Source organism: Arachis duranensis, chromosome 6, assembly GCF_000817695.3.
Source record: "Arachis duranensis cultivar V14167 chromosome 6, aradu.V14167.gnm2.J7QH, whole genome shotgun sequence".
Classification (NCBI taxonomy): domain Eukaryota; kingdom Viridiplantae; phylum Streptophyta; class Magnoliopsida; order Fabales; family Fabaceae; genus Arachis; species Arachis duranensis.
In genome coordinates this window covers 1,448,697-1,476,688 of record NC_029777.3, presented here as the reverse complement: position 1 = coordinate 1,476,688, position 27,992 = coordinate 1,448,697, and the positions used below count along the sequence as shown (strand labels likewise).

The 27,992-nt window shown below is 34.9% G+C and overlaps 2 protein-coding genes across 3 annotated transcripts in view; both read right to left on the bottom strand.

The window, feature by feature from the left end:
- Nucleotides 1–131: 131 nt before the first annotated feature.
- Nucleotides 132–11,909, bottom strand: LOC107491869 (uncharacterized). Its single transcript, XM_016112780.3, has 11 exons — nt 11,447–11,909; nt 10,774–10,895; nt 10,498–10,680; nt 10,285–10,384; nt 10,161–10,191; nt 8,014–8,056; nt 7,245–7,397; nt 2,838–4,782; nt 1,301–2,675; nt 1,084–1,167; nt 132–704 (listed from the first exon to the last, which is right to left on the bottom strand). Exons 2-11 carry the CDS (start codon nt 10,830–10,832, stop codon nt 640–642), a joined length of 4,038 nt encoding a protein of 1,345 aa, XP_015968266.1. The 5' UTR covers nt 10,833–10,895; nt 11,447–11,909; the 3' UTR covers nt 132–639.
- Nucleotides 11,910–19,352: 7,443 nt separating this feature from the next.
- The window catches only part of LOC107491866 (phosphoinositide phosphatase SAC2), a 9,167-nt gene continuing 527 nt past the window's right edge, over nt 19,353–27,992 (bottom strand). Inside the window, exons 2-16 of one of the 2 annotated variants that reach the window (XM_016112773.3) lie at nt 27,421–27,625; nt 27,148–27,313; nt 26,408–26,633; nt 25,889–25,965; nt 25,437–25,624; nt 25,262–25,359; nt 25,018–25,148; nt 24,808–24,933; nt 24,099–24,459; nt 23,081–23,202; nt 22,586–22,699; nt 21,762–21,932; nt 20,685–20,831; nt 20,096–20,183; nt 19,353–19,878 (exon numbers count right to left, since the gene is read on the bottom strand). In XM_016112773.3, the coding sequence (XP_015968259.1) occupies nt 19,762–19,878; nt 20,096–20,183; nt 20,685–20,831; nt 21,762–21,932; nt 22,586–22,699; nt 23,081–23,202; nt 24,099–24,459; nt 24,808–24,933; nt 25,018–25,148; nt 25,262–25,359; nt 25,437–25,624; nt 25,889–25,965; nt 26,408–26,633; nt 27,148–27,313; nt 27,421–27,625 (2,337 nt within the window). In that variant the 3' untranslated portion in view covers nt 19,353–19,761. The remainder of the gene's footprint in view (nt 19,879–20,095; nt 20,184–20,684; nt 20,832–21,761; nt 21,933–22,585; nt 22,700–23,080; nt 23,203–24,098; nt 24,460–24,807; nt 24,934–25,017; nt 25,149–25,261; nt 25,360–25,436; nt 25,625–25,888; nt 25,966–26,407; nt 26,634–27,147; nt 27,314–27,420; nt 27,626–27,992) is intronic. The other variant, XM_016112774.3, reaches the window with a different exon arrangement.

Here is a 27,992-nt window from a genome sequence, read left to right as displayed (position 1 = left end):
TATCCCCCATCACAATACTAATAGACAGTTCAACTTCAATACATAGAATAGAAGATCGGCCAATTCGATGGTGGCGGTTTACTAGTCCATCAAGATCGAGAACATGAATAACCAAGATTACACAGCTAGGAGAACATGAACAATATATTGCATGAAAATTAAACTCGTATTTTTGGTAATGGTAGAAGGAAAATACAATAACTCTTGCAGAGGCAAATAGCGAACATCATTTTTGGAAATTACTCCGAAATCATATCACTCTTTGTAATTCTGACTAAACGATTCATTCTAACATGTGTCAAACTCTGATATACATCACACGACTAATATAAGAAGAAAAAAAAAGGTAAAAGAATGCCTCTGTACTGCCAAAACCATAATGACAGTGCACCAATAGGCGACAACCTCATTGAATACACAGTATGCAGCACGTTTTAACACAACTATAGCCACAACTAACTGAATCACAGGGGAAAACCTCATGGATCCAAGAAAATATACATAACCTTGTCATATATCTTTCAAATTGATCATGGTATCATCCCTACCTCTCTTTTTTTAACATATTTAAGACTGTCCCTTACACCATCCTATTGAAAATGGATCCATATTACTCTCGGAAAGCAAAATCAGTGACATTTATCTGGGCTTCGAGTCACTACCCTTGCTTCGGAAAGATGAAAGAGAAAAAAATGATCTGGGAGCTGCACAAATTGAAATTTGTGTAACTATAGAGTCATATGAAAGCTAATGAAATCTGGCAATTAGCAAATTACATTAATCAAAGGAAATCAGAACCATGTAAACTCTTGGACTTCGATAATGATAGCATAGTATTTAAAATCACAATACAATGATCTATGCAAGTTGCGAAAATGGCAAAAGAGAGAAGGCACTACATCCAGAATGAAGTACAAAATGTCCAGAAATGAATTAAGAGGTTTCAGGATTTATCAGCTCCCAGAAAAAGAAAGAGGTACTCAGGATTAATTAAACTACTTACATCCTTAGCCAGACACTTATATAAGCCTCAATGCTAAAAGTTGATGATAAAAATAAAAGAAGAATAAGGTTAGACATCACCTTTTAACGAACTTCCTGATATATGGTCATCCCTCAATTTAAAATGAGCAGGAGGTGTCGGGATCGAGCTTTGCAAGGATTGGACTGCAATCATTCCAAATCGACTTAATCCATTTATGATCGTTTGCAAAATTTCAACTCAATAGAAGCGAAAATTCAAATATATATAGATGAAACAGGGCACCCTAGGAATTTCAGAAAATAATGAAAAGGTTACCTTGTTCACTGTACAGCTCGCTCTCATTGAAACTGTCATCAGATGGATGACCATGAGAGAATCCCATTCTTGATTTCCTTAAGTCCTCTGATGACCGATTGACTAGATCTCGAACATCCTCTGTTTCGTCATCTCCTTCAGAAGTAGTGGCAGAAATCCAATCAACCAAACTCTCTGACCCACGATTTTTCCTCCCGAATTTCAGTAACCGTTTAAAACCTTTTGTGACATCCTTTCGTGATTGATTTTGAGATGAATTTGCAACAAGAACTGGCTTTTGGGCACTTCCCCATTTCTTTCTCATCCGTGCAGCATCACTTTCACCCTGGGTATGGGAATGAGAATTCCAAGATGCAGGACTTCCAATTGGAGAATCCATAGATGCATCAACGTCAGAAGACTCGTGTGGGTAAGTAAATGGATGACGGGTGCGTGAATTCCATAATACAGGGCTTTCTACTGGTGAGTCCTGCAGAGATCCCACACCATTGGAAGATGATGGCATAGCACTAGGCATTTCAGCTACTAAAACAGGGTCTACTTGAGAAAGAGATCTTGCAGAGTCACCAATTTCAGATTCAGAATTTCCAGATTTCTCAGATTCCTGGCTTAATCTCACCTTTCCATTATTGGTATAAGCATGATCTTCAATAGCTACAGTTCCAATCTCATCCGGTTCTTCTGTTGCCATATCCAGAGAACCCTCCCCTTCAAATGCCAGTTCATCGAATAATTCATCTTTATGAGTATCATATGTCACTGAAGCTTTCATCCTTATAGCACTGCCCTGAGGGCCAGGGCCTAGGCCATAACCCTTTTTAAGGAATGACTTTGGCGATTGATCAAATGGGCCCAGATCAGACCTCTCCATATCAAATTTCAATGGAGCCAAAACAACTCCATCTGAATTCAAATGGGATAAATCACTAAACTCTTCAGAATTAGCACAACTTTTTCGTAAGGATTGAGACCGCTTTGACTTGTCTTCCTTGGAACCTTGCGTCTCATCCTGAGCGCTTTTGCTACGGGCATAGTTTCTCAACTGAGAGCGGCTTGTTGATTTACTCACTCCAGAAGGTTTTGTATTTTCTTTTCTTAAGTCGGAAAAGTTTGGAACAGACTGAGCTATAGGACTCTCTCTTCGCCTGCCAGAAGAGTTGGAAATCCTGGTAGACGACCGTGAGAATGAGGATACTGCTGCTGTGCGAGGCGTAGCTGAAGACATATGTCTGTTAGGCAAAATTTTCCTGCTTTGCCTTGAAGCTCCATCTCCAAGGTTTGATTCACCAGATATGCTATCTTGTCCATAGATCTTCTCTTCTGAGAATTCATATTGATCTTCATCCTCTTCATTCTGAAGGGAATCTATTGGATGCTACCAAAAATAAAAAATAAAAATACATAGAAAAAATAGGAGTATAAATCAGATCCAAAAGGCATCTTGATGTTTTATACTGAGAGGGGAAACATAAGCACTATAGAATATTAAGGATCAGAATTCATCATCAAAGTTCACACAAAAAAGTGTAAAGGATACCTGCTCTCTCTTAATATTTGACTTGAAATATCTACGTTTCTCAGCACGAGAAGCACCAGATGCTGAATGAAGTCTGTCTATAGACCCTGAAAACTTGTCCCTCATCTCTGCTCTACTGCGTTCAAGACTGTCCTGCATGGCCTTCATCTTGGCTTCCTTCTCGGCTCTCTTTAAACTCCATTCTTCCCTAAGTTTATCCTCTCTCTTCTTCATGTACTTCTCATAAAATTTTCCTCTAGAATCATCACCAAAATTTTGATTATTCACCTTATTCACAAGGGAAGTAGCATCAAAGCTTGGTACATTGCTCGTACTGGCAGTTGGTTCGAGCACAGAATTTCTGGAAGGCATATTAGGACTCAACTCTGCTGCTTTAGGTCTCCTATGCTCTGAGTTAACAGCCTGTTCTACATGTGCATCTACAGGCTCACTTCTCCACACAGATCCAGATTGATCCCCTGGAAGACGAAGTTTATGCTCTGCAAAAAGCTTTTCAAGCTCATCTGCCTTCATTTTCAGCTCATCATGGAGGCCCTGATTTCCCTTAGACTGCCTTACTCTCTGAACTTGCTCTGAAGGTGGAGTTGAGTTTATCTGGGAACTATCTTGATTCTCCAAAACTTGCTTAACAGGAAGGTTCAGCTTACTGCTTTCATGAGGAACAAGAGTTTCATCTCTTTTAAATCGAGTCCTGCTGGCTTGATCAGCACTACCAGACTGAGGCCTTTGGTACTTCATCTTTGAGAATTCAGAATCCTCAACCTTAGATTGGTGCTTGGAAGAGAAAGAAGAGTCCCTCTTTACAAGCTCCTCAGGTTCTGCATTGAAAGATCTCAATTGGGGCTGAGTAGATTGATCGGCCCCAACCTCCCTAAATTTGCTTTCAAATTGTGCAGAACGGGATCGAGAATGACTATGAGAAGCCCTGATAAATGACTGGGCAACAGGATGATTTTTCCTGCCAGCATCATCCCCCCATGCAGTGGATGATTTGATGTCAGGTGTTACATCGTCTGAAGTGGCAGTGGCAGTGACAGAGAGCATATGAGAAGCAACCTGGTTTGATCCCCTGAAATGCGTATCTTTAGGGGCAGCAGGAGTCCTGTCGTGATAAAAAGAAGAAACTTTGGAAGTGTCGTGAGAAGACTGCTCATCAGCAGCAGCAGTAACATCATCATCATCATTTATGACAGGAGAAGGGAGAGAAGTTGAAGCTGATCTGTCCTTGGAATCATCGTCTTTCACCACAGAAGGAAAAGGAATTTGGGTATCAGGACGCGTGCGTGGGGCAGCACTGAATGAGACCTCGGGATTGTTGTTTCTATGACTGTGACTAACGTCTTCAGCATTCAACTTGGGAGCCAAAACACAGGAGGAGGAGGAGGGGCTTTCGGTGTCAATGCTCATGTCACTCGCGCCACTCCATCTACGCAATACCGACTTCTCCGCTGCTGACACGTCGGATGACAGCCTCCGCAACTCTACGGGTTTCCCCACGACGGGCTTGGTGCCGCTCCCGCCAGAAGAGGCAGAAAATGACGAAATCTCCTTCTGCTTACTCTCGAAAAGATTGATGCGGTCCTGCACGCTCAGACGCCGACCTGGCTGCGGCTGACCCCCCACTTGATGCCCCTCTTTCTTCTTCTTCTCGTCTTCCTCCTCCACTACCTCAGGCTCGACTCGTTGTTGTTGTTCTTGATCTTTTTCGTTTACCCCGCCCCCGATGCTGCTACGTCTTGATCCGATACTGGGAACGATCTTCCTTTGTTGCCACGTGGCCTGGGCATTATTGGGCCCGAGAAAGGGCCCAGCCTGGTCTTCTGTGGGATCCTCAATAGACATATCTGATCCAACTGATGACCGGACATCCCTCTCACTATTCCCTTTCGACGCCCTCAAGTCAGCTCTACTTTCGCACATTGACTTGTACTTGCTGCATGCTTCACTGCGCCCAAAAATCATCCATATTCTTTATTTTTTACTTAATTAAGGAAAACTAGTATTTATCAGTATTTTTTTTTTTGTTACACTACTATTTATAAGTAATGAGTTTTAATAAAATACGACCAACTAATGAAGCTTCTTCAGAAAAATTATTTCAGACAGTTGGAAAGAATACACTTAGAGCATTCATTAAGGTACTATTTGTTTTGAGGTATGGGATGGAAATTGAAAGACTGGGATTCAATATTATATTTGTACTAAAATTTCAATCTCTATTTCTAAAATGTTAGTATTTCAGTACTTCTAAAAATTAGAGACTATGGTAAATTGCAATTTCAATCTCTATCTCTAAATTGCAATTTTTTAGTACAGAGATTGAAATTTTAATAATATTTTATATCTAAAATATCTCTATTTTAATTAATTATTCTAACTTTATCCTTTATGCAAATTAAATTAAAATTTTATTTTTATTTCAATCTCTGTCTCTCACTTTATACCAAACACAATATTGAGACTTATTTTAGTCTCTGTCTCTCAATCTATGTCTTTCAATCTCAGTTTCTGTCTCTCTTCTAAATGCTACCTAAGGTTATATATATCCAAGTGTATGCTATAGTGACTATCATTTTATGTTGTTGAACAACTTAGGCAACTATTTAAAGTGTTTTAAAACTGTGACCTAGCTACTATAATTACTAGGATTTAACTAACTTGTGCTCTAAAGACACATTTTAAAAATATAATAATAATTAATGCTTTTGATGTATTCAGTGCATTTGAAATGTAAAAAAATTAATTTTTACAATAACTTTTATAAAATATTTTTTTTATGGTATGGTTAACCTATGTCCTTAGAGAACAGGTTAGCAAAACCCTAATTACTATAATGATGAACACACTTAGAGCATATATATATATATATATATATATATATTAGGTTTAGGTAATTCAAATAACAATCATCCCACTAGGATTAAAGCATATCTATAGGCTCTTTGGGCGTTTATAGATAGATGTATTTAATTTGTATAACACCTACCAAAGTAGCCCAAGGAAAGGAAGGAAAATAACTGCCAAAAGAACAGGACCTTTAACTGCTATACCTTTCACAAAATATCATTCTGTTTGAGCATTTTGTGACCAGCTTCTCAGCTTACCATTAAATTCAATTAATTAATTTATAACGATTAATCATTACAATAACCTAATGGTAAGACGCATAAAATATTGCTTTCCTAAACAAGCATAAAATAATGAAGTTGCAGGTGCACATAGAAATTTAGAAAGTCTATTACTTGGATGCAATCTATGAGTCTATCAGAGTTGCAAACCGAAAATTGTGCAAAGAACTATCATAGAGTGCATTATTTCAACCGCTGAAGTTATACCCAATAGGCCAATAGTCAGGCAAGGGAAAGGGACTCGGAAATCAGGAGAATTATGAGAAAATCCAATGTGAGTTGGTATCAAAAGCAGAACAAACACCACCAATACATGTGGAAGGCAATAATAATAATATTATTATTATTAATAATAATAATAATAATAATAATAATAATAATAATAATAAGGGTAAAATATACTTTTTGTCTATGAAGTTTGACAAAAGTTTAAAAAATACCCTTAAGTTTTATTTTGTTTTAATTTTGTCCCAAAAGTTTTTGATTTGCATCAAATATACCCCTGCGGCTAATTTTGAAAAAAATTAAGACTAATTCAACAACAATTTCATAAGAACAATCCTCAACACAAGCAAATCAAGCATAATTTTCATGTATTATTGTTAGATTGGTCTTAAATTTTTTTAAAATTTAGCCATCGAAGGTATATTTGATGCAAATCAAAAACTTCTGGGATAAAATTGAAACAAAATAAAACTTAAGGGTATTTTTGAAATTTTTGCCAAACTTTAGGGACAAAAAATATACTTTACCCTAATAATAATAAATAAAATCGTTCAAATAAGGTAACCTTGATGTATATAGCTAAGAAAACATAAATTTTAAGAAGTAAACAAATGTGACCATTATGTCTTACCAATTAAGCCAAAAGATTTCTCAACTGATAAGAAGTCCTGAACTTAGAAGAGTTTTAAGGTGCGAGATGGCTTTTTCATTTTAATTTTACACAATTTATCATTTTGGCAGGAAAGGGCCTATTGCTTCATCCAAACCAAAAAGACAACAGAAGAGGACACGATGGAGCTCTGGTTAACTCATTAAGACCATTATAGCTTGTGTTAAAGAAGATAAACACAGTGAAGCCATTCCTCTCAAATGAACATCCAAAGGCCATCTTAAAACAAATTTCGGTTTACAATCAATTTCCATTTTAATCAGCCTTAGTTATACCAAAGTTCATGCTGAGTTATTTACATAGACGCCTGAACCATGTAACAAGCAGTCACAGAAAGAAATGCAGAAAGGATATATATTTTAAAGGAGCTTTCAGAGTTCTTACTTTAAGCGATGAGCACCAAATTGATCTGCAAAATGTTTTAGATCAGAAACAGTATCAGGATTAAAACCAGCAGCTGATGCACGAGCAAAAGCTGTGGTCAAGTCCTGCCTTACTGCAGCCAGCCGTACATCAATAGCTCTTAGCAGTTCCTTCCTGTATAAGAAATAAAACTATAAATATCAGTGATTCGGTAAGAATTTGAAAAAGAAAGGAAACAAAAAGAAACCAAGCACAACTATTTAGAATTATTAATCCTTTCGTTGTGTATTTCACATATAGGTTTATCATCATAAAACTTATCAAACTCTACCCAGTCATTCTACAACTAAGCTCCAGCATTTCACTCAAGTAAATTGTTAACACTAGAAGATCAAAGCTTAGAGTATTCAGCCTGAAATTTAAAATGCACAAAACTCATAATTCCCACTTGCTGGCACAACTTATACTTGAATGGGAATCGAACCCACCCAATGGCTTAAAAAGAAACATAACTGACCAACTGTACATAATGTGAAATCAAGTTTTCACTTCTGTTAGTATTTTTCAAAAACGTTTTTCCTGAATATTTTCAAGAGTGTTACCAAATATATTTTCAAGTTTCTTTTTTAATGAAAATTGAGAAACCAATCAGCCCCTTAGATATTTTAACTTCAGATCTTATTTTCTCTACGGTTGATATAAGGAACCCAACCTCAATAAAAGTATAACTAAATAACTAATAGTAGAAATAATGAATACAGATAAAAATGACAGAGGGAGGAAAGGATACTTGGTTGCATCTGCTGCTGCAGGTGATCCTGTTCCAACCCCACCTGGAAGCAAACCAAGAGAAAACAGTGAGCATAATACTGACAATCATTGAAGGAAAACAATTAGGCTTATAAGTCACGAAACCACAACTAGAGATTAAAAAAAAAGAGAGCTTCATAACTTCCTCCACAAGATAAGACCATGAATCCCACTCAATATTCACTTGCATCTTGCATAAACATAATCTACACGGCACAATGCACTGATATATATGGTTTATCATGCGTTGTGAGAGAAAGCAAGGTAAGAATTCCAAACTTAACCTTTTCTTCCACTAATATAAGCACTCAATTTTTTAAAAAAAAATTGTTAGTTTTATCATTCCTTTATCCATTAGAAGATAAGGTGATCTACCACCTAGGCAGGAGTTTCATCTGTTGCTTCCTCAACAGCGTGACAATACTCAAACACGAAACCCTTTAGACATACTTTTAAGAACTCATATAAAGAATGCTACTAGTTCAATTATGGATGAAGATATGTGATCAAGAACTGAACATAATTTTTCCTTCTTTCCACATTCATCAGTGTTTCAAAATTATTCTACTTCCTTTACTATCAGATATAGAACTTCTATAAAATGACAAACATCATAGCATTTCATGGAATTAGGTAATAAATAAATATGAAATTACTTATGCAAGATCATTTCCAAAAGCTCCCAAAGAATGTAAAACAATCAACAAACACATAATATAGCCGGAAGACTTCATTTATGATAAGTCATAATAGTAACCTCATAATGAACCATGTAAAATACATTATTTGGTCTTGGTCATACTTTTACAGCAAAACATACTCACAGGTAAAGAGAAAAGGGAAAAGAAAGGATAATGACAACGACTGATGAACTTTAATAATGATCAAGCACCCAACAGGCCAACATCAAAAGTTGTACAATTTAATGCCAACTCATAGAATTTAATATACAAGGGGTACATCAAAGTGGTTGGTGGCGAAAATGGTGTATAAACCCTAGGAAAAGATAGATGAGGGTCTGTGTTTGTTAACTAGCTCTCTCAGGTTTGAATGCTGAAGGCTGCAAATAGAGAAAATCTGCTTTGGAGAGTAGCCCCGAGAAACAGGCCTATGTAAATCCTGACTCCAAATTAGCCGGCCTACCGGAAGAAAGCCCACATAAAAGGAGGTCCAAAGACCACAGGGCCGTAGACCAAAAAAATAAAAAATAAAAAAAATAAATTAAGGAAAGATCTGCCTGCAAAGTCCAAGGGTTCGGGGACTAAAGTCATCACTTTAGTAACAACATTATCTAACTATACCCCACAACCTGAGAGCCCAGCTGCATTTCCTACAAAGAAAAAATGTTTTGCGTCCTTTTGAACAACACAAGAGGAGATACTATTTTTTCTCTAACTACATGTAAGCAGTCAGATTGAAAGTTAGGAATGGTAATTGCTGGCTCTCCACATGAAAAATAGAGATAAGAGATGTCTCTGACATTGCCTAAACTATGCGGAAGTAATGGTACAATCTGAGTGATTTATTCTTATATGAAACCAAAGATGAAGAAATTCAACTTATTGACAGTGTAAATGAAGCTAGCTGATCAGCAGAAGTGAACACGTTGCATGTAGTTTATTGTAGTCCACAAACACTTCCACATACTTAGTTCATCATCAGTTTACATAAATGCATTTAAGGTATGATTTGAATTATTCACACACCACGACTATGTTACCTTTCCTTCATTGATAGACAACATTTAATAAATAGTAATTTTTAGGTTAAATCATATGTTTTCTGCATTGTCTATTGACTCAGTTCAAGGTATATAGTGTGTGTTCGGCACCTTATTTAAACAATGTTTGATAATGAATGTACTGCTACTTCTAGTCTTAGACTAAAACCTGCTACTTCTCTGGATAATGATCCCATTCTACAGTCATACACATATCAAACCTCCAAAGGCCAACTCACATCAGCACATCAGACTAGTTGTTTGATGCATAAGACGAACAACTAATTATTATATTTTCATGAGAGAGGTTCAAACCAACAGAACAAATTCATTCAACTACAGCGGCAATACATACAAGTTTTATACTAGACAGAAGTTAGTAACCTTCGTAAGTAAAGGAAACATACCTTGAGAAACTGTTCGCTGATCTCCAGCTCCCTGAAATTTTCCAAATATCAACAAAAAAACATAAGTGATGATATTGTTCTTTTGTTTGCACAATCTTCTCACTGATTGAAAATATGTTGTTACCTGAGAGTATATGCGCCTTGCTCCTTCCAATTGTGACATCTCTGCATCAAAGGTATTGACCATCTCTAAAACCTCTGGTTTGCTGACATATTGCACAAACCTGTAAGCACCGGGGGCAATAAAATAAGTACAAAGTGCTTACGGATCACTGCATACAAATGCACAAAATGCAAAAAAATAAATATAAATTTTCCACCATATCAGTGCTTTCACCTTTCAAGGGTTCCTTTTGTAAACCATGTCTCAACATTTTTATTTCTCTCAGTTTCTAGTTTAATTGACTGGACTGCCAGTGCAATCTGCTCTTCTGCAACCTTTAAATGAGTCACAAATGGCTGTATTGATCCTGATACTAGTTTCTCGCTGTTTCCATCACTTGAAACAAACAACTCACATCTGCACATTAAACACAGAGAGCAATTACCAAGTTGAATCAGAGGAAAACCACAAACCCTGTAATTAGACAGCACACAGGTAGTTTATACAGACCTTGATCGATCTGGAGACAACTGGAATACAGCACAATCAAGAGGCGTGTCAGAATTCATTTTTGTTTTGATAAAGGGAACTCTATATCAATTCTTGGACCCCGTCTCTTAATCAGAAGCATTCTGCATCATCATTCACGTTTGAGACCAATCAAAATCAGTAAAAGAAAAAATCTACTCAAAGAAGGTCAAGTTCAGAATGTAGATTCTGAAAAAGTGTCAGGGGGAACAATGATCCATTTGCACTAGCGTGTTATATTCGAATTGAGACCAGTTTGCAAATCTACATTTTGAATCGAGCTGAAGTTGAATTTTAATATTAAAAAGGAAAAACCTGACCTGATGCTGAAAAGGTAAATCGCACTAGTTTCAATCCAATTCAATTATAATTAAATAGATCCCAGTTGCAAAACAAAATGGAACAAAGATAGAAATTTCAATTCACAAAGAGGAAATTAGAAGATAAACAGATCTGCTTGAACAAAGACGGAACCTAAATGTTGTTGGACAAATACTGGGAAAGCCTAAATCCCAGAGAAAAAAGCTAAACCGAGAAAGGTGCAGGGAAAACATGCAGAGAACTTCACGGATATGATGAAACCCTAATAATAATAATAATTAATTAATAAACACGAGAGCAGAAATGTGGGACGATGGTGGAAGTGAATGCAAACCCAGATTATGATATGAGAGGTTGGAGATCTTGGACTGCGGAACCCGATCCTCCAATTTGGAGTTCAAAAGGTCACCTGCATTTGCCTCCACTCTCTTCTAATCTCACTCTAGTCTCTACAATGAATGAATGAACGAACTAACGAATGAAAGAATCAATGAGCGAGAGCTCTCTTCTCTTTTCTTTTCCTTCCAATTTGAAGTTTTACGAAAACCCTACTAGCTAGTAGCTACTATGACAAGATGGTTTTTGCTTTACTCATCCTTCAACTCTCTTTCTACTACTTTCTCTCTCTACTCTCCCAATACACTCTCACGCACACGTACACATCACACATACAGTAGAGAGAGAAAGAATGGGTCTTGTTTGAGTTGAAAGTTAAGAGAGAGAGAGAGAGAGGTGTCGCATGTGGTAAGTTGTTCGGCCTTTGAGCTGAGAGTTGAGACAAAAACAAAAATTACTGCTAACTGTTTAGGCGATGACATTTGCAATTATCAGATTTGCTGATTATATTTATGGATTTTTTTTATTAATCAATCAATCAATAAATTAATTATGAAACTGTGACAGGAAATTCAAAAGACGGGTATGGTGCGGTTTGCGGAAGGCGAAGCACATTTACGAAAACGGGCTCCATTGCTTTTACTTCAACTTTTACTGCCCTGCCCCTAGAGGTGGCAACTAAATCTAACGTTGAAATCAATGGTTTCTAGCTAGGATGATGATTATGATAGGGTGGGGGTGAGGTGAGTAGGTTAAATCTAAATCACAATTCACAAAATTAAAGGAGGATTGACGTTAAAAGAAAAAAAAAGAAACAACAGCTTCAGCCGTTAATGAGGTTCCATTCCCCATATTTGTGGCGACCAAATCTATAAAATAGATTTAGATTAGTTTCATCTCACGACGTAGGCACGTAGCAATTATACCCTTCCTTCTATGTGTGCTCCAAATCCAAAATACTTCTATCTTTAATGTTAGTAGTTTAGTACTACTACATCCTCTTGCATTCATCTTCGTCTAAACCAAAGTGAGAGTTTATGTTTTTGAATCCCGAATACAATTTTAGCATCTTTGAAGGGTACAGTCACCATAGTCCCATAGATGAAAGGTTCTCAAGTAGTCAAGTCTCAAGTGAGATAAGCACCGCTCCACTGGGATGGAAAACATTATGGCTGTGTTTTATACTTTTATTACAGGTACGGACATTAAGACAAAAATATAGATAAATAAAGGATAATACTAGATAGACAAAAAAAGGTAGTCAGAACTTACAACAATTAATGAATGCTAAATAAAGTAAATTATAATTGATTTTTTTTTGTTACCAAATATTTCCGTAAATAAAATTATATTTGATATATAAAATACAGATATGAATATTATGTTCAAAAATATTAAATTATTTTAGATTTTTTTATAGAATAATTTATTTTTTTATTATTTCAATTCATTTTTTATAATTATGTCTTTTATCATTATATTTTTTTTGTATGAAAAAAATAATAAATTAAATTTTTATAATTTATATTTTATATTTAATTTATCACTAAACGAAATAAAAAATATTAACTTTTGTATTTTTATTTTTTATATCTTATTTTCACTGTTTGTTTTCGTAACCAAACGCATATGGAATAAATACACAAGACACAAAAAAAAAAAGTTAAGATTTTATTTCACACTCATTCTCTTGTATGTTTAGCATTCGAAAACACCCAACAAACCTACTACTTCCAAGCTCAACTCTACTAACAGTACACCACGAACCACCACCAGCACTCCAGCAGTACTATTGGAAGTCACAAAAGAGTGAGTGAGAGAGTGAGAGCCACACCACTATCACTATGACTTCTATAACGGTCCGTGAAGGAAGAAAGATCAACAAGGGAAGCTGCATGTCTGCCACTATTCATCAACCTCTCAAACTTTACGGTGTAAATCTATGATCTATTTATGGAGCAAGAAGATTTAGGACAGGTGATGGATTTTACAAATTACAAACTACTAGCAAGTGTACTAAATTGTATTAAATAATACCACAAGAGTAGATTATGATTCTCACGAGAATTAACGAATTAAGTAAACAATATCAATTAATTATTCTACTCAGATAATTAACGATCAAAATTAAGTGTTTCAAAAGCAATTGCACAAAAACAGTAAATTAAACAAGAACAAACTAAACTTAGTTAAAAAAATAATATGATAAAGATAATTGAGGTGTAATGTTCACTCTTTAAGAAAACAATCTTTGTGTCTATTTAGATGAGGTATGCAAAGATCAATCACATGACTCATAAATAATCAAATTCCAATTTCTTGGTAATTCAATTTCTTTTTAACTTAATTAACCGTTAATTTTTTAGTCAATTACTTAAAAAAAAAGGAGTGAAGTACAATTCTTATTCAATTTCAAGTAAGATTCAAAAATAGTCCTTAAGTTGAATCATATATAACGTATTCAAGTTAGTCCTAATCATTAAAAATCACAAAATGTCGTACACTCTTTAAAACTATTCCTAGTGAAATAAAAAAGTAGTGTGAAAGAGTTTTCAAACTAATTCAAATATTAATTTTTTTTTTCCAAAATAATATTTAGAATCTAAAATGGAATTAAAATATTTTCCAACAATTTTAAAGTTTTAGGGATGAAGAATAAAAACTCAATCATGAAATAAATCAAAGCATAACCCTCATATAAAATAAATACTTAGATTAATAATTTATAAAAAGATAAACAAAACTCCTAACCTTAATCAATGAGATTAGTGACTCATGTTTCAATAAAAACCTGAAACTTAGAATAAAAAAATGGCAAAAAGTCTAATCCCTCGAAGGTCTTTTTTCTAGGTCCTTATATACTCAATTTAAAACAAAACCTAATTAGTAAATTCAAACTAATTTAAAACAAAATCAAATCAAATTAAATCCAATCTTCTGCATTAAATTTTCAGCTTTCAACAGTGTCTTTTGGTTCAAGACTTCAGTAGTTAAATTCTTTATCATTCATAATGGGCTTGGAGAGTTTTTAAAATGGCTTGTGAAGGCTGGGCCAAAGGGCCTGTGAAATGCCAACTCATTGGCGCATGAAATGCCACACTTGTTCATCAGTCGTTGGTATGTGGCTCCGACATTTTTTAGACCAAAAGGCATTACTAGTTAGCTTTAGGAGTTATGAAAGATGTCTTTTTTTAGTCCAACTTATACATCGGTATTTGATTGTATCCCGAGTAGGCATCCATAAAGGACAAGTACCGATAACCTGAGGCTGAGTCGACTAGAGCATCGATACTTGGGAGATGATATGGATCCTTGGGGTAAGCTTTGTTGAGATTCGTGTAATCTACACACATCTTCCATTTTCCATTCTGCTTCTTTACTAGAACCACATTAGCCAGCCACAATGAATATTTTACCTCTCTTATGAATTTTGCTTCCAATAAGGCTTGCACTTGTTCTTCCACGACATGTGTCCTTGCAGGCCCGGGTTTCTGACGCCTTTGCTGAATAGGCCTGGAACCCGGGTATACAACGAGCTTATAGGACATCAAGTCAGGATCTATACCAGGCATATCGGAGGCCTTCCAAGTAAAGAGGTCGGAATTTATTCGTAAGAGATCTATGAGCTATGCTTTGAGACCTCCTTCTAGATTTGTCCCTATATTCGTTGTCTTTTCAGGATGATTTTCAATTTGCACTTATTCTTCCTTTCCTCCAGGTTGGGCGCGTAGTTCTTTTTGAGTTTGAACACCTTCGAGTTCGATAGTGTTGACTTTTTTTTTCCTGAGCTGCCTTTTAAATTAAGGCTTTCATTGTAATCGTGCCAACTTTTAATCTCCCTTTATGGTGGCAATTCTTTCTGTGGTGCAAAATTTCATACACAAATGAGGTGTAGAAACAACCGTTGCAAGTCGGTTTAAAGTGGTTCGACCTATTAGGGCATTGTATGCTAACGTGATGTCGACCACAATATAGTCGATGCTTAATGTCCTTGACTTCGTGCCCTTTACAAAAGTAGTGTATAGAGAGATAAACCCAAGAGGTCAGATTGGCGTGTCTCTCAACCCGAAAAGATTATCTGGGTACACCTTTAGATCCTTCTCTTCCAGTCTGAACTTGTCAAAGGCGGGTTTAAACAATATAGCTGTCGAACTGCCTTGATCCACTAGGGTTTTATAGAGGTTTGCATTGGCGAGAATCATTGTTATCACTACTGGGTCGTCATGGCCAGGTGTTACCCTCTAAGCATCTTCTTTAGTGAACGAGATGATTGGCAAGTCGGGAGTTCTGTTATCTTTTTTGACTTGATACACCTCTTTAACGTGCCTCTTTCATGATAATTTCGAGATTCCTCCTTTAACAAATCCTCCATTTATCATGTGTATGTGTCATTCTGGAGTTTGAGGTGGACGCTCTTGCCAACCTCCTTCTTCATCTCTCTTTCTTTTTCTTTGGTCATCCAACCTATCAGCTAAGAATCTGTCTAGCTGATCTTCCTTGGCCAACTTTTCTATGACATTCTTTAAGTCATAACACTCATTGGTAGAGTATCCATAAAGCTTGTGGTACTCGCAGTATTCCGTCCGACTTCTTGCCTTTTCGTGTTTGATTGCGCGAGGAGGTGGAAGCTACTCGGTGTGACATATCTCCTTATATACGTCTATAAGAGAAACTCAGAGTGGAGTATAATTATGATACCATCGAAGTTTTTTCGAGTTGTACTCTTCTTTTTTCTTAGATTTTTTCTCTTTTTTTTCGAGGTGGATAGGGCAGGCTGGGTCTCGGGAGGGGATCTCTTAGTCATGAATTCTCCTCCATGTTGATATATTTCTCTACCCGTTCTTGTACTTCGTATAAGGAAGCCAGATGTCGCTTGGATATGGACTGAGAGAACGACCCTTCTTTAAGGCCATTAACTAGTCCCATTATAACTTATTCAGGAGGTAAGTTTTGTATTTCCAAACATGCTTTGTTGAATCTTTCTATGTAATCCCGAAATGTCTCTCTGATTTCTTGCTTAACTCCTAGCAAGCTCGAGGCATGCTTCACCTTATCCTTCTGAATTGAGAATCTAGTAATAAACTTTTTCGCCAGGTTGTCAAAACAAGTTACCGACCTGGGAGGTAAGTTATCAAACCACTTTATCGCGACTTTGGTCAAGGTCGTCGGGAAGACTTTGCAACTAGTAGTATCAGAGGCGTTGGCTTGGTACATTCGATTTTTGAAATTGGTAAGATGATGCCTCGGGTCAGTTGTTCCATCATAGAGATCCATGTCAGGGGTTTTGAAATTTCTTAGTACTCTGACCCACATGATCTCTTTAACAAATGGATCTTCACCCCCGGTAGGCTTTCTTCCCTGTCCACGCGATTGCTCCGTCTTCGGAGGTCAACTCCCAATCTTAAGAGCTTTTTTCTAGCTCTTTTTTATCATCGTACCTCCCTTTGCAGTTTCTGTTCTGCTTTTCATTGTCATTCATCTTCTAGTTCAAGTTGCTATAGTCCTCCACGGTGTCCGTGGACTAAACCTAGTATTTCTGTTGAACGGAGAGGTTCTTTGTATTCTGGCGAATGGACCTCTGACTAGATCCACCTTGGTTGGGGGTTTTTCGAAGTCCGTGCGTCCTTTCCTAAGGAGGAGGTATTGCAAGTGTGAGATCATCGCGGTAAAGCTCTGGTTCTGATTTAGATGCAATGTGATCGTCTTCGCATTGATCGTCCACCATTATCAAGGGTTGAATTCTAGGTCTCCGGCAATGGCGCCAATGTTCTGAGGGTTATCTAAAACGTTGATTTGGGCCTGAATGTGAGGTCCAAATTCCTTCTGAGGCAGCGTCCGACTTACTCTGGTGCCGAGGTGCCGTTGTCCGAGTTTTTCGTTAGGAGGTGGGGGTGGTACTTGCAAGAGACTCCGATACTTAAGTTAGCAAGGGCTTTAGGCAATTTTTTAATAGATTATAAAGTAAATATACCTGAGGGGTGTCAGTGTATTTATAATAGAATCGATAACCATCTTTTGGATTAGTTCCACATTTGTTGGTGGATGATCGTTCCCTTTATCTTGGGAGTTTGTTGGAATCTGTCTCTTAGCGGAAATAGAGATAGTAGGATTCAGGAGGTAGTTACTTATTCAGATAAATAAGATTGAACCACCTTTTTTCTTGTGTCGACCTCTTAAAGAAGTCGGGTAAATGGTGGAAGCCATCTTTTTTGGATGGGTATTTTCATCCTCATTGGGCATAGCTTTATGTTTTGGGTCATGGTATGAACAATTGTTTATTTAGGATTTTTTAAAATAAATATTTTAATTATTTTATTTATCAAAATATATAATTTATCGTATATTTACCAATTTGCATCACATGACTTATTTTGTTTGCAATGTAAATAAGATAATTATAAATGTAGTGTAAACGAGATATTTATAATTTAAAAAAATACACATGTATTATTATAAAAAAATACAATTAAAATAATCCAAATTTTTAATACTTAAAAGGTACATAAAAATTTATTTGAATTTATTTTTAAATATGTAATAGATATAAGAAATAAGTATATTTAAATTTTTAATACTTAGAAGAGTACATAAAAATTGTATTTAAATTTATTCAACTTTCAATCCTTTTAATTTGGCTTCCATAGCTTGTTTAAATATATTGTTTATGTAATAGATTTTTCTTCTCATTCCTATAAATTAAATTTGAAACAAATTCTCGTACTCCTCCTCTTCTAGTAAACTTGGGAACGTGTTGTTTCAATTTTTTTTTTTAGAAAAGAGTGGGTGGTTTTCATATTTAATTAAATAAAAATAAATTTAAAAAAAAATGGTAAAATTTAAAAATTTCAATGGATTACGAGAAAGGAAGATTGGTTGTTTAAATATAATAGAGAAAGAGAGAGTTAGTTGATACAAGTGGCTTGGTTTGGTAAAATTTTTTGAAAAAGTGTTTATGTTTTTTAAAAGTTAAAATTTCTTATTTTGTGTTTGTTAAATAAAAAAGATCATGTGCTTGTGCTTGCAGTTTTTAAAAGACCGGGATACTTTTGAAAGCACCTAGGATAGAGTTTTTTAAAATTGGCTTGTGTTTTTTAAAATTTAAAAGTCTAGTATAATCTCATATATTAACTAATTTTCAAATTTAATGCTTGTATTTATGTCTATTATAGTATTTTTAAATTTTAAAAGCTATTTTACCAAATACAATTGATATTGTTTATATTTATTAAAAACTATTTTTGATTTGATTTACCAAACATAAATGAACTTTACCAAACTAAGCCGTAGTCTCCTACATTTGAATTTTTTTAAATTTAATGATACAACATTTGTTAATATTTCATTCGATTCAAATAGTAACAAAATGTATTAATTTTTTTAATTGATCTAAATTAAATTATTAATATTTTATTATTTTAAAAATTATATTTTTATACCTATAAAAATGATATTTTTATACTTATAAATATATATCTCATTTACAGTATAAATAAATTAATTATGAGTGTATCTCATTTTCCATATAAACAAGATATGTGGTTAAAAATATAAATAAGATATACTCATAATTAATTCTTTTACGTGGTAAACGAGATAAGTAATATAATATAAAAACGTAAATTGTGCCCAAATTACCTATATTGATAAATAAAATATTTAAAATATTTATTTAAAAAAATCCGGCTATTTGAGAGTGAATTCAATTTAATGATAAGTACTGTAACTATAAATATAAATGTGGGAATAATGACACTCCTAAATCCTAACATTACTGGTGTCCAGAGTATGCACTTTGACCGCCATTAATTCTTTGAGGTGAATGTATTAAAAGTATACACAAGTAACACAACTAAATAAGCGATAATTCTGATGAAAACAAAAAACAAAATAAATAGAATCAATAAAATAAAATATCTTCTTTTTCAAAATAAAATGCAGGCAGTTACATCGGATAAATAACTAAGTTTGATTCAACTCACGTCATTTGACAACCAGAACCTTAGTGTTGAAATTAGCCTCCTTAACAAAAATGACTATATACATGGTTAGTTATTTACTTACTAGCTCTAATGTATCAGTGCGCTTGGGGTGTTGAAAAATGACTTGCCAACAACTTATTGTGATGTATATACCATTAGTCAATTACCTTCCAAATTATGTACGCCAAGGAAAATCATTTGCTGAGCTGCTGCCATCAACTGCTATATGCTTTGGAATATGCCACCCACATTCAATCAATCATTTTATTTCATTTCTGTACAGGAACCCCATCCATATTCATATAGACTGAGGTGTTGAGACATAAAATGTGTGTCAACAATCTTTAGACCAAAAGCATCCCCCATCCTCATGGTTTACCCAACGCCCAAAGCTTTTTGTAAATTTGGTGTCTTTGTTTAGCTGTACTTCAATCTGTCCCCTTCGCCGAATCTGAAAGGCGGTCAAAACAAATCGTCATTTCTAACTGGTTGCTTACCAGAAGCCATAACTAATCAACAAGCGAGGTGTACAAGATTATTATGCAATCCAGGGAGGACAATGTTTTTCGATGTTTACTTTTCTTCCAATTTATAAGCCCCCAACTCCTCCGTCTTACCTCTGGGAAACTAAAGTATGTGATTCTGGCACTAGCATAACATATACTGACCTTTGTGCAGGATTCAGATTGTCTTGTACATCCAGTTTTCTCGGCCCTTAGTTCATTCGAAATATTTTTTGATGATATGAAGGTTGACCTGTATATTCATAAACAAAAATGGGGGGGAAAAATGAACTAGTGTAAGTATATAATCCACCATATTGATATCAATTAATGCCTATAGCATTATTGCTGTCAACAAATCCCCAACACAATAATTTTGACTACCCCATCATCCTTCAATCTATCAAATCGGACACGAACTTATAAACCATTTAACAACATATTCTCCTAAATTTCACTCGAGGATTCAATCCGGCACAAAACACAAGACTAACACCACAACCACCACCACAACCTACAAATTAGATAATAATTCCCATGACAGATTAAATGCTCTTACTTATTTTAGAAATTAAGGAGCAACAGTGTAGTTTTTCAGGCATCCTACAAGTTGAACAACTTGCTAAGTTCTGGTTAAAGGAGGAATAACTGGATTCTCCTGGGCCAAGTTATATGTTATAAACATTGTGAAATATTGTGGGCTTATAATTTGTATTTAGTAGGCTCAAACTTCAACTCGAAGACATGGAAATACCTTTCTAGTGTTTCTTCTTCGCAAGAATTTGCAGAAGAAGAAGGCCAGTCAACATCAAGGACATCAGAGCAGTCATATGCATTCCCATGTTCATCATAACAAATGTGATCTTCAACTGGGTCTTCGAACTCACCACTATATATTTGCCTGTATGATATTAAGAAACCATGACTAGAAAAATTTGGAAGGTTTGCATGATAAAAAAAATTTCAGGTCAAAGTAAATATCACATCAAATAAACTTGGCAACAATTACCATGTTTGACGAACACCTATTCTCAACTTTCAACTTCAATGACAAGTTAAATTAACATGAAAATAAAGAAAAGAAATGAGATACTGAATCTTAATAAATTCAGAATACACATCCATTATACACAACTTGTAGACAACTTGTTATTTTGTGTTTACTTCACTCCATGGCATATAGTTCATAGGAAGAAGATCTAAGCTTTAACTAGCATTCTTAACTTTTTCCTCTGAAACAATCAAAGGATATAGTGCTAGTTTGAATTGGTTTTTTTGAGTGAAAAAAATACTTTTCTTAAAAATAAAATACTTTTATTAAATTTAAAACCTATTTAGATACGTCTTTTAAAAAATATTTTTATTTTAAAAAAATTATTTACTTTTTCTAAAAGCTAACAATACCTTGCTTTTAAAAAAAACTAAACCAAAAGACATTTTTAATATTTGAAAACCCTTTTTAAAAAGTCTATCCAAATATAAAATAATCTTTGTCTGTTAAAAAAGATATTTTTTAAAAAGATGAAAAAACTAAGTATTTTTTTTCAAAAGCCAATCCAAACTGACCCTATAATCTATTCAAAGAATTATCAAAGCTTAACAGTTGTACATACTTTAAGAAAATTCAAAACCACGTACTGTCTGGTTTATTGATACTGTGACATCTTTGGATGGTCTTTCAAAGAAGTTACACTACATTTTAGATAGAAGATTCTCCTTTTAGAAAAATATGAAACTTATATTTAGCCAACAAAGTGGACATAAGTATATCCAAGTTCAAAATTTTAGTTTGTCTGCTTGCTGCACTATGCACAAGATTAATTAAGCATACCTGCAATGACAAACATCACTTCCACAAATACGGATATCTGGAGAAACCTCTAAAAGACTATGCTGATCACTTTTTCCAGAGTGCTGACAATTTATATGTTCCATGCTCCTAATTGTAGTATCATTTTCGCAGAGAATACTGCCGTCTGATAGCGATCTTCTAATAGTCGACCTAACAAAATAAATGAATAGCATTGTTAATGTTTCAAAGGTGGAAGTCAGTCATGGAGAATATCAGTTAATAAGATTCAAGAAGCATATATCTTGCACACCCTTATTTTTCATCCACATGAATTTTAAGACTAATACTGCATAAATGGTCCATTCCACATCATAAGTCAGAGCAAACACGTAGTTTGAAGTAAAATGACCAAATTGAGCTCTTTTCTATGTTTATTTCTTTTTTTTCTTTTGGTTACAGATTAAACTGAGCATTTAATGTGGTCATTCTGTATTGTTAGCAACAACTTCACAGAGGAATGTAGCTAGAGTACACTTTGATAGAGAGTGATAGGGAAGAAAAAAGAAGAGATGCACTCACTACTCATATTAACACTACCATGAACTACACAAGATTATCTTAGTATGCATTTGAAGTATCACTACAAAGGAATTCTGAATTCCTTGCATCACAAAATCAGCAAGTTTGATGTATAACTTCATATGCTTCTATTTCAATTTGAGAATAAGTTAACAATGAAACTGATTTAAATAGGAAAGTATAAATGAAATTACGCAGAAAATATCAAAATTGGCTAACGAAAGTTTGGTTGGTATATATATTAGTCAATATCTTGACTAGCATTTTGAAATACATCATCATACCTAACGTTGCTATCAACTGAAGAAGGGCCGTGTTTCCCAACAGTGCAATACTGATCTGAATCTAGCTCCCAGAGTGCTGGTTTTCCCTGTTGTGGCTGAAAATGGCCCAAGAACCTAACCAAATATAAAATCAAGCAACACAATTTAATCTTCCACTACAATGCAACTAGGATAAGTATATAACTATATATCACTTCTTATGGAGACAATTATCTGAACGTAATCGCTCCTACTGGAAATAATTCTCTGGCCACTTAGCAAAATTCATTTTGCTTTAAAATTTCTATTTAGGAAATCTAAGTAATATTAATTAATTTATTTCAATCATATCCCCGATCAAATAGACGAGTGTAAGTGGGTAGAAATAATTTAGGAAGAAAGAGAATTTAGTAAGGATAATTTTCTAAATCTAAGTTTCCCTAACAATAAGGTTATTTAAATTATTGCTTAGAATTTCCAAACGGGTTAATGACAACAAATGACCCTGTTTCTTACAAGTTAATTGCTTTTTGTTTATTGCCATCCAAGTACGTGTTGCTATAATAACGCTGAAAGGATCGAATATACTCCTGTGATTGAGTTGCAGCCTTCCATTGTCCTTTTTTCTCAGAAAATATCTGTATGGAAGAATCAAATACAGGATTATCAGACACATGAAGAACTAAATTCAGACCAAACCTTTGCAAGAAAAGGACACGCAAACAGACAGAAGGGTAAAATAGTTTATCTTCTCAAAATTACATTTGGACATTTCATCCCCTAAGAACATGGTGAAATACATGTAGTTATAAGTATCCAAGTCTCTATGAATCAATGTGTTTGCACAATAACTAAACAACTGCTTCTAGTCCCAAGTTTACAATATTCAAGCAACTAACCTTAATAAAATAGATCTTCTAATCACACAATACAATTACATCGAAAGGTCAAGCTCTTCCCTATGCAATAAATATTTAAGAACCTAGTCAATCATAAACTAAGTGAACTGTAGGCTGGGTGGGTTTAATAACTAACTGTCAACCAGGCAGAGAACAGGGAATATTTCAAGTTGCTAGTAGTTGTCCCGTGAAGTACAATAACATTTTATTGTTTCTTGCTATTCCTTGGTTATATCACAGTATTAAGTCCAGAATTCTAGGTTGTATTTTTTATTTTGTACTCCTATTATCCTTCATGAATATCAGGGGGTCTTAATCATTGTATAGGGATAATCAAGTTGCTTCATTGTGCATAATGACATTTCAATGCAATTGGTGCAACTATGGGGGTGCAGGACATAGTGAAATAGAAATAGAGGTACTAAACACTACTGTTACAACCCTACAAGCCTACAAGGCTTTGAAACTTGAGTGTTCAAGGTTGGCAACCTTTCTGGCAAGAACAATCTCCCATTCCCCCCATACATGAATGTGAGAGGGAAGACAGGCATCGTGTGTGAGGTGTTGGGTGCCAGATGATATTTTGATGCATGCTGCAATACCAATTATTGAAGCCTGAAGAGTAGAAAAATGACCTTATTGTGTGCTCCAGAGCCTCCATATTGGAGAGCTAGTGTGTCACCCATGGACTCATATAATGCCATGATCTCCATTGCTATAGGATCATCAAGATCAATGTTAGAGGATTCAAAAAATCCTAAGGTTTCTAGTTGATGTCCAAGTGCAGCTAGACCATAAGCATATTGAGCAACATTAGTCCGATCTAAGCAGTCTATACAATTGGTCCTCAGGACCCCTGACTGAAACATCAGGGGTTCTATAATGTAATCTACGCTCTCATCAACATGCAAACAGTCTTTCGCTACTCGATCCTCATCAACATTAGCCTTGTTTGAATTAGCTTGTTTGGCAGTAGAGTGCTCGTCAACACAATTCCTGCATCATGTCTCAAAAGCTTATCAGTACAATTATCAGCAAGCGTTTTGCGGGAAAAACAGTTGCTATCATTATTTGTTGGATATTTATTTATGAAAAAACTCATCCAGTTAGGTATACCATGTAACTGATCCAAATGTGTAGATGATACATCAACAAGATTTGGGTAAATAAGTCAGTTATTGTAAACTACTAATGAGAAAACCCATCAAAGATGGGCTTTCGAAAACATTTTGATTGTAATCAGCATAAAGGTAATGACAAAACACCTCAGTGATTATTATCAACAACATCCACTATACAATCCAATGGCAGAAAAAGGCTGAAAGATGCTGTTTTAGTACTTACACGGAGTTGGAATATTCTATTGATCCGCCAAGCCTTCGGGTTACATGACAATAGAAGATGCCAGTTAATTTCAATGCATCGGCAGCAACTCTTCTAAGCTTTGTCAATACATCAGTAGCTTTACTGCTGAAGGTAATTTTCATGAATAATGTCAAAATAAGCCCAAGAAAAACCTGTTCGGATTGGACCAAATATGGAATAGCAAATTACCATCTTGAGTGTTGATGAAGATCCCAATCAAAGAACCTCAGGTGTATTTCCCCACAATTTTTATTGATAAACCTAACAGCATTTGCAAACTCAACTCCAAGAATAGTTTCACGAGGCTTCTTTTCTCGTGTCTTAAATAAAAGATGAAAGAAGACAGAGTCAGACCACATTATCGAGGACCACAAGCGATGATGCAATCAAGCATGCCCGGACGATTCCATACATATGTAAAAAAAATTTCTACCTTAATTAAGTTCAATATAACAATGGGGTTTCCATATCTCTTAACGAGATTTTCAAAATGAAGTTGTGTGGCTTCAAATTTCTGGTCCTTCTTTGATACTGGGAAGATAGAACAACAGTCAGTGTAAACAACAGAAAAGTGAATAACGAATAAAGGAAACTGTTGGATATCATACATATAATGTCAGGTTTCATATTCAATGGAGATGCTTCCTGAGACCAAAATAGAGGGATTGAACCCCGAATCTGCACTGCAGAACTTATTTGCATAGGGTCTCCATCATGAGCATCTGCAAAGACTATTTGCTCTGTCTCAACATCATTAGCTACTCTACCCTTTTCATTCACTCCACGTTTCAAATATCTGCACAAGATACAGTTTAGATAAACTAAGGAAGATATTCTCTAGATTTGGGAAACAACAATGACAACAAATTATGAGCAGACATAAAATAGAAAAAAACTGTATAAATCAAAGTGCACTGAGAAACCAGTACAAATTCGTAACAATATGAAGCAGCAGCTCAAAGGAAATGCTGTTATCTAGATGACCAAAAGTACAAAGGCCAAATAGTGTCCAACTTTTATCGTATCATTAACTGAGATAAAGGCTAAACAAAGTGCAAACCTGGTCCCAGCAAAATGGCGTGAGCGTCTAGCAATGATAGTCAAGATGATCTTCCTGTCAGATATAGAAAATTCGACCTAGATACCATGCCATGACAAAAAGAAATTCAGACAACACAAAAGATCAGCGTGCATACAATTTTTTGAGGTGCCATCATAGTAATGATATACACAAGTACCATATAATGAATTAAGATTTAAACAACAAAACGTGTTGGAAATACTTCCCATACCAAAGAGTTGATCTAGACTAATGGATTTCCCAAAATCGCGACAACTGAAAACTATAATTTAAAAGTTTAATTGCATCGCTATTAACCACTGTCTAAAATGCTGACAAGATTAATTGCATAACTATAATGAGAGACAGACATAGTTAAGTATGATTGATGAAGTATAATGTAACAAATCTCAGCAACAGAAAAATTTTAAGGACCATAACCATATTACTATTAGCTCTGTTAGTTGCCTTCCTTTTAAAAATCATACTATTATCCACTAAAGGAAGCTTCAACCCTACCTGTTTAAAAAAGCCATGTACTAGGGCAACTGTCCACGAAGTATTCTGCAGAGTATTCCTGATTCCACGAGTTAAATATTCGTTCCAAACAAACAATGTCTCATATGGTAACAGTCCTGGTGGGTTATTAGCAGATAAGTTCTTTTGAAGACTATGCATGATATGGTATGAGTAGCTGAAAAAGAAGTCCCTTGTAAGATCCACACTGCATAGAAGCTTCTTGTATCTAAGTCAACAAGAGAAGAAAATGAAAAGGGTAACTAAATGGAGGAATACAAGGAATTAAAATGCTCATCAAAACAATTTATGGATTATGAAAAAGATGAAGTTGAGCAAAAGTGAAAACAGTATTTTTTCTTTTATTGGCAGGGTGTGGGGGGGGTGGTTGGATAGGGAAGGGGGGTGTTCGGTGTACTGGTTCATAATAATTGCTTTGACTTAATAACAATGAACATAGCCCCAGTACCAATGCAAGGATTAATGATAAAACAACGACAACATGGGTACCACACGAACGTTTGGAAGCAAACATTGTGTTGGAAGAGACACAATCAACGTATATGTAAAGGCAAAGAATACAACTTAGAATTTAAATAATTAAATCACACAATGTATTTTTTAGGGTACAATACAAACACCTGTAAGTACAATACACCCAGTATAATTCTCAATGCCACTCTATATATTCATTTATATAAACTCCAAATATATTACAATTACATGGAGAATTGACTAGAGACCTGTTCTCATCATTAGAATATGCCATTTTGGATAGCATGATGATATGAGGAACTGTAATCATTTGACTTTTTGTGATAGCATATATATTATGCCCACAAATTGTCCCAATCTTCTTTCTTTTTGTTATGAGCAGCATGTAGTATGGCCCAAGAAATTTTATAAATCCTAAAATAAAAGAAAATTCCATGGATTATTGATTTATTTTTATCAGTAATTGGAAGAACAAAACTAGTGAAAATAAATGGTTTCTCTCACATATTACATGGATATACCTATGATTCCATAGCAAGTTGTGACAAATTTAAGTCCTCCGGTTGGCTTGTTTCCTTCATGTATCCGCCTAAGAATATCACTACTCTCAGTTTCTGAAAATACTGTTGAATCTTCACTGATATTAAGTTCAGATGGCTCCAGTCTATCTATCTTTAAGACTTTCCAATATGTTCTGCTTTTGTCTCTTCCAATCATATAAAATTTCTGTATTTAGAAGAAACAAATATAATAATGCTGTATCAATGTTCATTCTGGTAGGTCAAAGAAATTGAAAAGAATAATATTCAACAAAGAAAAGTACTAACATCCAATTAACAAAACTACAGGAAATAACTATATGACAAAAGATCTGCTTAATGTAAAGTTGCAAAATCTAAAGGCACACCCATCGCAGTCATATGCATGCAATTGAGTAGAGAAATTAAAAAGCAAACTTTTCCTAAAAATTGAGAATCTGCAGGAAAAGTAGATAATCAGAAATAATAGGGAAATCCATAGTAAATCCCTATGAGGAAATTTGCCAATGAAAAGGTGAAATGTATGGTATTAGCTTTGCAAAACTAGTTGACAC